Source organism: Ovis canadensis, chromosome 10, assembly GCF_042477335.2.
Source record: "Ovis canadensis isolate MfBH-ARS-UI-01 breed Bighorn chromosome 10, ARS-UI_OviCan_v2, whole genome shotgun sequence".
In the NCBI taxonomy this organism is placed as follows: domain Eukaryota; kingdom Metazoa; phylum Chordata; class Mammalia; order Artiodactyla; family Bovidae; genus Ovis; species Ovis canadensis.
The window spans coordinates 99,751,329-99,765,136 of NC_091254.1; the positions used below are offsets into that span (position 1 = coordinate 99,751,329).

A 13,808-nucleotide genomic window follows, 5' to 3' on the forward strand; every position below is an offset into this window, starting at 1 on the left:
CAAGTTATTTCTTTAAAATCTCTAGCCAGCACCTTTATAGATCCCTTTGGACCTCATTTACTTTTTCCTAAAACAATGATGAAATCACAGATGTTTTTTCTGTGTCTAGAACAGTAGGAAGTTTCCACCGGGTTCTACCCAGATCATCCCAGTTAGAATCCTTTCCTTTCCTCCTCTTGGCGCTGGACAGAAGCATGAGATACCCCTGAGACACGCCTGTCAGCAGCCAGGCCTGCCGTCCCCACCTCCAGCCCTGCCATGAGGCAGGCATGGCTGCGATGTCAGACTGCCGTGGACGGCAGGACAGCCTGACCAAGGCCAAGAGGGCGTTCATCCTCATACGTGTGGTGTGAGCTCTGCAGGCTTTGCGTTCTCCACGTGTAGAACAGGGTCATCACACGCTCCTCCTCCCGGGAGGTTTCGGCAAAGGCGGGACGTCTCAGGCAAGTGCTTCCTGCAGCGCCTGGCACTGAGGGAGCCTGTGACGCCAGTCCGCCAGTCCCAGGGCCCGGCCGGCATCCTCCCGCTTCACGTTCTTTAGGGGACCCTGGGCTCCAGTTGGACAGCAGGCAAAATCAGGACATTTTACGCGCAGAGAAAAGGGGGCGCACGTTCCCTCTTCGCCAGGCCCCGTTCTCCCTGGTTCTGACTGTTCCTGGTTGGTGCTTGTGAGGGGCCTCCTTATAATTGCCCCAGATCTTCTCTGAGCAGAAAGTCCTGCCAGACAGAAAAGTGTGTGCTCAGCAAATGCCATGTTGCTCCTTAGTATTCGGCCCTGTGGATTATCTGGGATCAGAAAGCGCTTTGTTGTAAAAAGCTAATGCAAAAAGTGGAAGTCAAAGTGTTAGTCGCTCAGTCATGTCCAATTCTTTGCGACCCCGTGGACTGTAGCCCGCCAGGCTCCTCTGTCCGTGGGCTTCTCCAGGCAAGACTCCCTGAGTGGGTAGCCATTTCCTTCTCCAGGGCACCTTCCTGACCCAGGGGTTGAGCCTGGGGTGCTGCAGTTAGATTCTTTACCATCTGAGCCACCTGGGAATAGCCCCAGGTCCTTCACAGTGAATCACAGGTCAGCACCAGGGAGCTTTTTAACTTTGGGGTGAAAATCAGACAGGGCAGCAGACCCCAAGTCCTTGGACTTCTCCAGCTTGGTTCGCGGGTCCGTGCTGATGACGGTGTGTCGTGCCCCCCGCCCCCAGGCTGCAGGAGAAGGCGGCCGACACCATCGAGGCGCTGCAGAAGGCGGGCATCAAGGTGTGGGTGCTCACAGGCGACAAGATGGAGACGGCGGCCGCCACCTGCTACGCCTGCAAGCTCTTCCGCAGGAACACGCAGCTGCTCGAGGTCACCACCAAGCGGCTGGAGGAGCACAGCCTGCACGACGTGCTCTTCGAGCTGAGCAAGACAGTGCTGCGCTGCAGCGCCAGCCTCACCCGGGACAACTTCTCCGGGTAGGCGGGCGTCCGGGGCGCTCGCAGGGGCGGGGCGGCCTCCACAGGCAGGGCGGTGGCCGGCACTCCCTTGTGTGGACACAGGTCTGGCCTCTGGCCCCTGGCAGCGTCCCGTGGTCAGGATCCTGACCAGAGCCTTGTCTTCTCAGCAACTGTGATGTGTCTTTGCGTCGAGGGTGTATGTGTGCGCGCGCCCATGCTCACTTGCAGACTGCTGATAGAGGATACACGGAGGCTTGATTCATTGACTTATACACTATCGTGTGTGAGGCGATGCCCACCTATTTCTGCTCCACCCGGGGGCCACGCTGTGGATTCCTCGGGGCCTCTGCCAGAGTTGGGGTGGGGGGACAATGACACATGGTCGTTTGTCAAGTAAGACAAAACAGTCCACAAGAGTTGTTTTCCCCAAGAATGCTCACCAATTCATGCACATTCTACCAACATTCTCCCTGCTGGCCTTCGATGCGCGACCTGAGATAAGACTCTCTTTGAACTTAAATTTTCATTAACTTAGCAGAAGCAAATGGGGCTCTCTAATCATACACGAATTTAAAATTATTCATTCATAAATAGTACAAAGCTATTTCCCGTTACCTGGTCTGCAGAATTCCTTTTGGGGCTTAGAGATGTTCCTTTTCATTTTGAAACCCAGCAAAGAGAAGTATCATGACTGCGTTCTTCCCAAGACAGGCAGAGTAGCAAGGAGTTCCCAGCTGTGGCCATCAGGACTGTGGGGCTGAGGTGGCTGGGGGTCGGGAGAAAAGGACGATCTGTCCGGATGGCAGGATAGACGCTCTCCCGCTGTTGTACCGCGACCTGCCCAAGAATCCAGAGTTGTAGCTGTTGTTTGCTTTGCCCTAGTGAAGTGAGAACATTAAGTTCACATACAGTTTTAAAATGTAGTCAAAGGTCTTGCAGCCCCAAGTCTAGACTGCCTTATTATTGACAAAAGAAGAAAACCCACTTTCTTCATCCTTGTTCCTGAATTTGTAGCATGGATAGGTATCCCCTAGAGTAGCTAGTCTCCTCAAATCTCTGGACTTGGTTACTGAGAGACGTCTCTGGTTTCTGTGGCCTGACAGACTTTCGGCCGACATGCAGGACTACGGCTTAATCATCGACGGAGCCGCGCTGTCCTTGATCATGAAGCCTCGGGAGGACGGGAGCTCCAGCAACTACCGCGAGCTCTTCCTGGACATCTGCCGGAACTGCAGCGCTGTGCTTTGCTGCCGCATGGCCCCGCTGCAGAAGGCCCAGGTGTGCTGGGGGCGGGGCTGCAGGAGGCCCAGGTGTGCTGGGGGCGGGGCTGCAGGAGGTGTGCCGGGGGCGGGGCTTCAGCCTTGTGTAGTGATGTCCGGAATGGAACAAAGGGTGCTGTTTTGTCTTCACATGTTACCTTTTGGGTTAAGTGACTTCTCAATCTTATACCAGCCAGTGTCTCAGTCTTGAATCAGGAAGACAAGCCGTAGCCCCTCATCTTTTCTGTCTTGCATCATGGAACATTGTACTTACGCACATAAATAGGAAAAAAAAGACTGTAAAGAAACAGACTAAGAATTTGGAAATTATTCATTTCATTGAGCTATCAGATTTGGTTTTGCACACATGACAAATTTGAAAATTGAAAGAACAGTTTATTTTCAAAAATAGATGCTTGATACAAGGCAACTTGGCATAGCACCATCCTCTAACGGAGTGCAGTGCTCACACACTGCCCCTGCCCGAATTTAAGTCTGCCTGCCCCACATCTGAGTGAGTGGGGCAGCCCCTGAAAATGGCTCCGTGGGTTTCTTGGCTCTGTCCTCAGCCTCCCCCTCAGCCTTCTCCTTTCATCTTCCTGCATTCATTTCTTAGCTGCTTAAGTATGTTTCACTTTTGACGTGAAAAAGACTTTATCCTGTATGGATAAAATGTACTGAATATAATAATTCACTTTAAGCACTTAATTGTTTCATCTTCCTTGACTAACTTTGGCATCTTTGTCCTTTCTGCCTAGTTAGTGGTTGACCTTTGCAAAAATAAAAGAGAGACAAGAAAGTCTGCGTTCACTTCTTTTCCAGATCGTTAAGTTAATCAAGTTTTCGAAAGAGCACCCGATCACCTTGGCGATTGGCGACGGCGCGAATGACGTCAGCATGATCCTGGAGGCCCACGTGGGCATCGGTGAGCCCCTGGGCTCTGCCCCCTGCCTCTCACAGTGGCCAGGGTTTGTCCCTCAGCTGGACCAGCGGGGACACAGACAAGGCAGGACCGCAGGGTTCAGACACACGCTTAAGGCACACCTGTGATGCAGAGCGCTCGGGGCTGGAAGCCCGCAGCAACGGCTCAGTCTAGCCCTGCTTTGCCCATCCCGTGTCCACCTGCCAGAGGCAGAGGAGGGCTGATGCAGCGCATGCGCTCCCTTCTTGCAGGCGTCATTGGGAAGGAAGGTCGTCAGGCTGCAAGGAACAGCGACTACGCGATACCCAAGTTTAAGCATTTAAAGAAGATGCTGCTTGTTCACGGGCATTTCTATTATATTAGGATATCCGAGCTTGTGCAATACTTCTTTTATAAGGTAGGAAGGCTCTCCCACTGTTTAGGCTCTCCCACCGCCGCTCCTCTCACCATCTCTGGGTGTGTGATGGGTTGGGTGAAAGGCTGGCCAACCGTGATGCCCCGAGGCTGCAGGGGTGACTTGTCCCCGAGTAGAAGGAAGGATTCCCAGGAGGAGGCGCCCGGCCCTCTTCTCTCAGCTGGATGTAGAACCACTGAGAGCCGCACTATGGCAGACTGAGGAAGGACCATTCTCCGTGAAGGAGCTCCTCCTCATTGTCCACACTGATGCCCAGGGTGCCTCCTCTTTTCTCTGTTAGGAGTTCCCCTTTGCTCTGATCTCGGGGAGACCGGCCTGGTCCCGGCTGCACCATGGGGGCCCCTGAAGTGAGAGGAGTTTTAGAGTCATTGCCCATCTTGGAGGATGAGGGGTGCTCTGCCCGGGGTGGAGTGTGTCACGGGTCAGCTTCTTAGGCACCCGGTGACACCCCTTACGCTGCACCCTTGAACTAACAGGCACGTGGCTTGTCTTTCAGAACGTCTGCTTCATCTTCCCTCAGTTTTTATACCAGTTCTTCTGTGGGTTTTCACAGCAGGTGAGTCGTCAGGCCTGAGGTCGAGCTCCCCTGAGCCTCACCCACTCTCCCCGAGTGTGGCTATGGTGGGCAGAGGGTGGACGGCGGGGCATGCAGGCCAGGTGACCCCCATCCCACCACTGACCTGCTTTCACCTGAGGCAGCCAGACCGGAGGAGATGGAAGCTTGAAGATGCAGGCCGAGTTGCAGACCTGCATGCGTCTTTTTGTTGCTGCACGTTTGCAGTGGCAGGACGGGGGGGCCGGCCGTTTACCCTGGCCAGTCGGCATCGTGATGCTTTGGAAAACATCCTGGCCCCTCAGTCTCTGTGAAAGAGTGGCTCTGTGTGCATTTGAGAATTCTCAAGTTTGTGGGCCTCTCCAGAGGAAAAATACATGTGCATATTTAAACAAGTTCCCCAAAGACCTCGCCAAGGTGCTGGGGCGCTGATCTCACACGCTTCTCGGCCCCGCAGACCCTGTACGACACTGCCTACCTGACGCTGTACAACATCAGCTTCACCTCCCTCCCCATCCTGCTGTACAGCCTGATGGAGCAGCACGTCGCCATGGACACGCTCAAGAGGGACCCTGCCCTCTACAGGTACCGGGAGCTCCGCGCCAGAGACGCCAGAAGGACCAGGCAGCGTGCAGATCGCACCTGGCTGAAGTCCTTTAAGACCAGAAACATAAAAACAAAACCCCAGACCATCCAAAGTTAGCCGACACACACGATTCCTCAGAAGGGTCTTCCCTTCACACAGGAAGCACTGTGGCTTAAGTGAATATTCTCCAAATTTAGACAGAGAGGATTCATGCTACATTTGAAATGTACACATTAAGCCAGTGTGTGTTTCCCTGTGATCCTTGTGAAGGAAGTTGAGATGACAGTGTCTAACCCCTTGACCCTGGTGGATCCTGGCAGAGTCAAGTAGGTTCCATTCAGGGAGCAACAAAGTTAACAGGGCTGATCTCAGGGCGCTCTTTTCTGCTGAGAAGTATTTCTTATAACAAGGAAAAGATTCTTCTGCTGTTTTAGAGCTGCGCCCCAGAGTCTCTGGCTGTGTCAACGTGCTGCTCTTACTGTGGCTTTTTACATTAGACGCTTTATGCTTTAGATGCACGTGTGGCTGGAAGGGGCTTTCCAGGTGGCTCAGTTGGTAAAGAATCTGCCTGCAAAGCAGGAGACCAGGGTTCCATCCCTGAGTCGGGAAGATTCCCCTGGAGGAGGACATGGCAACCCACTCAGTATTCTGGCCTGGAGAGTCCCACGGACAGAGGAGCCTGATGGGCTGCAGTCCAGAGGGTCGCACACAGTTGGACCCGGCTGAGCGACTCAGCACGTGGTTGTAAGAAAGAGTAGAGAGGCTCCCTGGAGGTTTTATCTGGAGTCCCCCGTGGGGACATCTGACTGGCCACCTGCGGAAGCACAGGACAGGGTCGCAGCTTGGGTCCCGACACCCCACCCCACCCCTCACTGGTGTTGCCCGGGTGTCACTGGTCCTGTTTCTGTGCACGTGTGTGCCCACGTGAGTGTGCGCTTCTGTGCAAGCTTCTGTGAACGTGTGTGGCCCTCCACCCACACAGTCAGGACACCTTGCCAGGCCCATGGCCTTCGCCAGAGAGGTCAGCCATTAAGTGAGATCTGGGAGTGTTGCTGTCCCGGTCATCCCTGCAGGTGAGAGAAGAGCAAGCCTGGATCGTCCTGTGCACCTGGCGATACGGGAGGAAGTGTAGGGAATAGGCGAACTCAGCCCGTTTCAGACGCACTGCTGGGGGGGGTCCTGCACGCCTCCTCCTGAGCTGAGCTGACAGGTGCAGGGAGGCCCGTCGCGCTTCGTCACCAGTGGGTGCCAGGGTGCCTCGCGCCCTGTGTCCTTACTTCCGGAAGCAGGCGTGTGGGCCCTGCCCTCTTTCTGCCCGTGGCAGCCTCCAGTCCACTTTGAGGAATAAAACATTCAAATAGGAATTGTCCAGGAAGGTCCCTGGGTAGCGCAGCGCTACATCTGAAAAGCCTCTGCTGCCGGGGCGCTCAAGCGAGTGTCTGCTGGCCGCTCCCCCATGTCAGCTGGGACGTTCCCGTCTCCCTGCACGGTCGCTCCAACCACGGTGGTTTTAGCCAGGACAGCTGCATGCTGTGAGCTTCCCCAGGCTCTCCCGGGGCCAGGTGTGGTCTTGAGAGCAGTGGCAGGCAGTGTGTCCAGCAGTCACAGAGTGTGACGTGTGGCCTGGGGGTGTGCAGACCTCAGGCCCGCCTGCACCCCTCGGCTCCGCGGGCTCACAGCGTATGCCGGTCAGCGGGCGGGTGGGGTCGGGGTCTGCCGAGAGCGGGACAGACGGGCGGGGACCGGGAGGCCCAGGGGCTCACAGGCCCCACGCTGGAGCTTGGCCGAGTGGGTGCTGGTCGGGCCGCATCCTCCTGGCGCCCCCCGACCCCTGGTTCTGCCGTCCCGAGGCTCTCAGTGGGTCAGAGGCCCCGGGTCGCGGCGAGGCGCCGGGTGGGCGCCTAACGCGTCCCCACCCTCTCCTCCCCCAGGGACATCGCCAAGAACGCGCTCCTCCGCTGGCGCGCGTTCATCTACTGGACGCTGTTAGGCTTGTTCGACGCGCTGGTGTTTTTCTTCGGTGCTTACTTCATGTTTGAAAACACGACTGTGACCAGCAACGGGCAGGTTTGTGCGGGCTGGGCCACGGCGACAGGGCTGCAGGTTCTGGGGGTGAAGCTCGGCACGGCCCGCGGGGTCGGCGTCTGGGTGTCCGCCGCAGATGGGGCAGACCTGATGGCGGGGCCCTGCTGACTGTAGGGACACCCTCTGGGGTGGGCGGGGTCCAGCCTTTATAGCTTGTTTCACCGTCAGTTATTTATCTAGGGGTCCAACTCAGTCATCAAGACGTGCTTATTTAATTTGGGAAATAATTTGGTATTTAACCCTGTTTAGCATTTGTTCACGTCCTTAGCTTAAGTTCTGTTTCCTTAGCGATGAGCAGTTTACGGTGTCGTTTCTGATAGACAGGCAGCTCTCTGGGTTTTTCCATAATCTCTGGGGGTTGTTTTATTTGTATCTCGCTTTTTTTTTCTGCCGCGGCTCCCTTCCCACTCTCAGATAATGACCAGCAACACACACGTGGTAAGACATCTGTGGGTGTGTCCTCTCTGTTTCTGGAGTGCGAATAAAATATTTCTCGAAAATATTTTCCAGCGTGACCCCCTCTGTGTGCTTTGTCAGTAGAGACGCCTTTAGCTAGTCCCCCCGTGTCTGTAGGAGCAAGGCCGGCCCAGAGGCCGTGTGTGTCTACCTGGGTCACTTCTCCCTGTATTTCCGAGCCGGGATCGCCCGCCGTGTCAGCGATGTTTTCTGGATCTGTGTGGTCTTCTCTTGCCCTAAATGCGTAGGAAGACACACAGGCGGGTGCGGCCGGGGCGGAATGGGGGTGGGGGGAATGCTCTGAACACGGCCAACCCCTCGCTGCCTGGAGTCGGGAGGCCGTGGCCCCGGGCGTCCCGCTTCCAGTCCAGTGTCCCGGGAACAAGGAAACAGAAGGGGGCTTTGAGCAGGGATCCCCTGCTCGTCCTGCTGGACGGGGCGCCTCTCTCTGTCTCTCTCTCCCTCTGTGTGTTTGGCCTGAAGTTCTGAGTCTTGCTGTGTGTCCTGGGCAACTTGTTGGCCCATTGATTTTTCTGTTCCTGTTTTCTTGTGGCTGAAAAGGGCTGTTGTCTCTCATTGTGACTTAGACCAGCGTTTACTAAACTGAGGGTTTCCAGAGCCTTTTGGCACTTTTCTGAAATCTTCCGTTGTTAGAGCCTTTGTCCTCCTGGTTTTAGCTGAGTGGTCTTCGGGTGCCACCAGCGACGGTGGGGCTGGCTCGAGCTGTCTCCGGTTCTTTGCGTCTTCGCGGAGCTATCCCTGGGGCCAGCGCTGAGCGCGCACCCGTGTGCATCTCACAGAGCTCGGGCTCCGTGTCCCGAGAACCGAGGTCCGGGTTCCGGGCATCACCCTCGCCCCCTGCAGTCGCCCCTCCCGCTGGACAGTTTCCTGGAGTTACAGTCGAGCAGACGGATGCTCAGGCAGACGCGGGGTGATGGCGGGGAGTTAGAGCAAGCTGGGGTGCGTGTTTAGTCCATGAGGCTGCCGAGAGCGCGGCTCTCACGTCAGGAGGTGACGTGGTCAGCCCAGTCCCGCAAGCCCACAGACAGCGGGTGTGTGTGTGGGCAGGGCACACTCCCTGGACATGGACGTGGGTCGCCGGGCAGCCTCGGGTGCAGACCTGGGTGGGGGCTGCGTGTCGTCCGGCTGCTCTGTGGGCAGAGGTGCCGGCCTGGCTGGCTTTGAGGTCCTTCCAGGGAGCCAGGCCTCCTGCTAGTCCCTGCCTCGCTGCCCCTCGCTCACGAGGGTGCGCTGAGCCACTCCAGGACCTGAATCCCAGCGTCCAGAGGATCTCTCCTGAGATTCTCAAGCACCTTTCCCTCCCCGCCGCAGCTGAGTGCCTTTGCTCGGCTGATCTTGGACAGAAGTGTTGGTTAGAACCTGGAACGATGACAGGAAGGGAGACGGAGGTAGAGAAGCCCCCAGTCGGTGGAGACCCCAAGCACTGAGGCCCCGGGGGATAGAACCTGCGTGAGTCACGCACCGCCTGTCACGGGAGACGCCCCTGAGATGCACAGTGACGTCAGCAAGCAGCAAGCAGGACAGTCCTGCAAAGGAGGAGCTGAACGTGGGCCTTTGTCCACCGCTGGGCCTTGGGTTCCTGGTGCTCAGGGGACTGTGAGCAACCTGAAGACTCAGAGGTATGAGAGCGAGACCAGTGCCAAGTGGCATGAGGCCCGCGGGGTCCAGGGCGGACCTTTGTCCCCAGGAGTTCGGAGGCCCAGCTGAGTGCGCAGGGCGTCCGTGGTCGGAGTCTGGACCCAGAGGTGGCTTCTTGTTCCAGACTGCTGATTCTTAGATGATTCCTGTGTGTCCGGCAGGTGGGAGGGTTGGATCGCTCACAGAACTGAGAACATGTTATCAGCTGGTTCTGTGTCATTCAAACTAAGCTGCAAACAGAGCTGTGAGTCCGGCGCAACCTCGGGCGGCTGGTGCTCGGTGACGGCAGTTGCCCTTCCAAGGAGGCCGAGTCTTGGTGGTGGGATGGTCAGGAGGTGACCGCTGAGACCTCTTTCCACTCAGGAATGTTCGTGGATCTATCGAAAAGACGATAGAATCGCTGACGACCTTTGAAAGAGAAAGTCAAGTTTGGAGTATTTTCCTGACAGACAAGAGCCACGCTGTTTCGCAGATGAGAACAGAAGACAGTGATTTTACTGTAGTTGCGCAGCAGGACATTCCCAGGTGGCTGCTTGCAAGTTCAGGGTGCGTAGTAATAGAAGCCAGGAAGTTCCCAGGGCCGGCCCAGGAGCCCTGTCTGGCGGCTGAGCACAGGGCCGCCCGGGGCTGCACAGGGGCCCGAGCTGGCACGCAGAGCGAGCGTGAGAGACGGTCCTCCGAGCGTGACAGGCGGTCCTGCGAGCGTGATAGACGTCCTGTGAGCGTGAGAGACGTCCTGCGAATGTGAGAGACGGTCCTGCGAGCGTGAGAGACGGTCCTGCGAGCATGACAGGCGTTCCGCGAGCGTGAGAGACGGCCCACGAGCGTGAGAGACGGCCCTGGCACTGCGATCTTGAGGAAACAGGACGTGTTGTCGCGGAATCATCTTACACATAAAAGCTGACTCAGTCTGGGCCTTAGAACGTCTGCAAGCGGGAAGGTTCCCTGTAGAGTCCTCAGCCTCGAGGGAAAAGAGCCTGCAGAAAAGGGATTACACTGGGGCTGGGGGTGGGCCGGCGGGCGGGGCCGGGGCGGCGCCGCCTCGTCTCCCCACGCGGCCCCGACGGTCCTGGCGCCCCCACAGGGATGACGGGACGCCCGTGGGTGGCAGCGTCACCCGCGTGGCCTCCCCAGGGGACACAGTGTTACTTAGGGAATCAGACCAGACGCAGGGCTTCACTGGGGACTGGGGAACCGACCTCCCTTGGGAAAGTCCCCTCCTCTGGACGACCCTTTGAGACCCCAGTGGGGCCCCTGCTAAAGAGCGTGGAGATGAGGGCAGATGGTTTGAGCATCCGGGCCCGAGCTCTCCCATAGGTGAGGGAGCTTGGACGAGCCCCTGGAGCGTTACGTGGCCACGTCCCCGTGAGCTGCGACGGCCACCCCCCACGTCCCTAGGCCCATCCGCCCGTTCTCTGATGTTTCAAGGGATCTCAGGGTTCCCACCCGGCACGGGTGACGGACACTGGGCCTGGGGTGTAGGGAGGCGGAGGGCCGGACCCAGGGCTCCGGCTGCCCAGGGGAGGGTCCCGGGGGGTTCAGAGCTGCCGCCTCCTGCACCGTCACTCTCTGCTTTCGGCTGAAAACGGCAGCTTCCGGGGAGAGGACCCGGGCGCCTCGTCCTCCTGCCTGCTGGGCGCGCCCAGCACGGCCCGCCCAACCTCACTTCCTGCCCCCAGCAGTAAGCCCTGAAGGCAGAGCGCATCTTTGGGGGGGTTCCCAGCCTGGGCAGGTCACCGTGGGGGCTGTGCAGACCCCCGGCCCCTGCCTGCTGGAGGCCAGTGCCCCCCCCCGCCCCGCCGCCGCCCCCCCCCCCGCCCCGCCGCCGCCCCCCCCCCCCACCGTCCACCAGGTCCCCAGGCGTGGCAGGCGTCCCCAGCTCGTGATAGACGCCCCTCTGGCAAGAGCCACTGAGCCCAGTTTTGGTCACGATGACGAATCAAGCGGTGAGGGTCCTTAGGTCCGTTTCCTACAAAAGTCCTAATGCTTCGGTTTTTCTTCTAGAATATTCTGTAAGTGGATTCTGCTTCACTAACCGCACACCCACACACTCACCTTGAGTGAGCACCTGTAGGGATGTTTCCTTGGTCGAGAATGGACCCTGGTCCCAGCTTCTCGCGCTTTATGGCGTGCAGCTGTGTGCCTCCTGAAAGGAGAGCAGGAGCTCTTCTGAGAGGCACAGCTCACAGACCTGACAAACGGGACCTGGGCCTGCCAGCTCTCCAGAGGCAGCGTGTCCAAGAGGCTGGTTTGTCCCCGGGATAGAGACTCTACGTGCCCGCCGCTTCCTTCTGCTTGCGTCTGTGTCTCTGCGTGAGAAGCCGGCTGTCTCCTTCCCGCTGGCTGGGCCCGCGTCTCCCCGGGGCCGCTCTGGCCTCGGACCTGCCCCAGCCTCTGTGCAGCTCCGTCCTATCTCCGCTCTCCCTTTTTGTGGTCCCACGGGCCACCCCCCGACCAGTGATGCCGCCCCAGGAAAATGCCACCGTGGTTTGTCGGCCGAGCCCTCAGGGTTTTGAGTTGGATCGAGGACAGACGCATCCCACTAAGGCTCGCTTTGGCCACGCAGAGCAAGTCGAGTGGGGCGATGGGCTGAAGGTCTCGCCTGCTTAAAGCGTGGCTGGAGGAGCAGGGTGGGTGCTGTGCACACCAGGACTCAGCTCTCAGGGCGTCCCGTCTGGCTCGTGGGGCGCCAAGGGGGAGACTCGGGCGGCCTAGGAAGAACTGGGTGCCCACAGATGCTGCTGGAGCCGGGGGCCAGAGGCCTGGGTGCGGCCTAACCCCCGTCGCGGTGACACCAGGAGGTCCCTGCGTCTCTGGGGTTGGACGAGCAGGCGATGGGTGGGTGGGATGCTCGGATGCTTGTGTTGAGTGTGGAAGAGGCAGTCTGTATTAATAAGAGGTGACTGGACTTTCTCTCCGCAGGTGTTTGGAAACTGGACGTTCGGGACCCTGGTGTTCACGGTGATGGTGTTCACAGTCACTCTGAAGGTACCTTCCTGAGTGCAGATGCTTCCTCCAGGCCACCCGGCCACCCGGTGGCCCTGCCCCCGCCCCTGCCCCTGGCCTGCCGGGGTCCTCTCCCCACCACTGACGTGGCCTCGGCCCCGAGGGGCGAGCTCAGAATTACACAGCAGGGGAGGAGGGAAATTCCACAGCCTTTTCTGTGTGAGAGGACTGGAGTGAGACTGCTTTTACGTGGCAAGCAGCCCCACCCCTAGTATAGTCAAAGGACACTTTAACTGAAACAAAGGTATTGTGGAAAGGTATCGTTTTTAAAGTCAAGTCAGACTCTTCGTGGAGTATCGTCATGAAGGTCCCAAATCCTGCCAGCCTGGGTTGGAGAGTGAGGAAGGAAGTCCCAGAGCCATGTCCTGGGCAGTAGCACCTCCTGCAGGGGCCGCCCCACGCCGGGGTCCGGGTACTTGCGGGCAGGGTGGGCCTGGGGAGCCCTTCTCTGGAATCTGGGCTGTTTCTCCCACACAGGCCCCTGCCGATGCTCTGGCTGAAGTTAGGGGTTTGTTTCTGCTTCCTGTCCCCGCCCCGGCTTCCTTCCCCGGGCTCACGCCGACAGGCCCTGTGGCCCCACTGCTGACCGCCTGGTCTCTCTTTAGCTGGCGCTGGACACCCACTACTGGACCTGGATAAACCACTTTGTCATCTGGGGGTCGCTGCTGTTCTACGTCGTCTTTTCCCTCCTCTGGGGAGGAGTCGTCTGGTACGGATTTGATGATTTCTCAGGCACCGCCACATCACCAGTCCCGCGGCGTCTTTCACCGAGGCCCGAAAGCTCAGATCCACACCACCTTGTTCCCGCGTGCGGGTCTGGGTTGCGTGCCTGCCGTGTGCAGGAGGGGCTTCACACCAGGGCCCAGGACCCACAGGGATGAGGTGGGGTGGTCTCCGATCCCTCCCCCAGGGGAGACACACTGCCTCACGAGCGTGACGGGGGACGAACAGGCCAAACCCTCCGGAAGGGACCAATCCAAGGTCGGGGACGGCTTCCCCAGAAAAGCTGTTATTTAAACAGAAGCTTGGGAGAAAAGCGCTAACCTCATCGTGTGAGTGCTTGGGGCACTGGGCTGAGGCAGCGTCATTCCTAAGGAAGGGAGCCCCGCAGGCAGGTGCCCCAAGGCAGGCCCGGAAGGAGGGCTCCCCCGGAGACCGTTAGGATGCCGTGGAAGGTTTTAAACAGAGGAGCCGCAGAGACCAGTTGCACTTTTCGGAAGGTCAGCGTGCTGCCAGCTGAACGTCCACCTGGGGGTGGACAGAGACTGGCCCAGCGGTCGGTCCTGACAGGCAGGCGGCAGCTGCGTTTGTCACGAGCGCACCTCTGCACGCACTGTCCCTTCTGCCCAGGGTGTCCCATCTAAGTGGCCGGCCTGGTGGGCTCCTATTCACCCCTCAGAACCCCGGGGCCCACCGTGCTCCTCGGCCTTTCCCCCA

General features: G+C 58.5%; 1 protein-coding gene across 5 annotated transcripts in view; it reads left to right on the forward strand.

Annotated features, from left to right (window-relative positions):
• Positions 1-13,808, forward strand: part of ATP11A (ATPase phospholipid transporting 11A) — a 95,047-nt gene that overhangs the window by 72,352 nt on the left and 8,887 nt on the right. For 4 of the 5 annotated variants that reach the window (XM_069602052.1, XM_069602050.1, XM_069602054.1 and 1 more), the window contains exons 19-27: positions 1,197-1,448; positions 2,534-2,708; positions 3,512-3,614; positions 3,863-4,008; positions 4,523-4,582; positions 5,037-5,164; positions 7,097-7,232; positions 12,288-12,353; positions 12,977-13,080. In XM_069602052.1, coding sequence (XP_069458153.1) covers positions 1,197-1,448; positions 2,534-2,708; positions 3,512-3,614; positions 3,863-4,008; positions 4,523-4,582; positions 5,037-5,164; positions 7,097-7,232; positions 12,288-12,353; positions 12,977-13,080 — 1,170 coding nt within the window. Of the gene's footprint in view, positions 1-1,196; positions 1,449-2,533; positions 2,709-3,511; positions 3,615-3,862; positions 4,009-4,522; positions 4,583-5,036; positions 5,165-7,096; positions 7,233-7,664; positions 7,806-12,287; positions 12,354-12,976; positions 13,081-13,808 lie in introns of those variants that run through there. The other variant, XM_069602055.1, reaches the window with a different exon arrangement.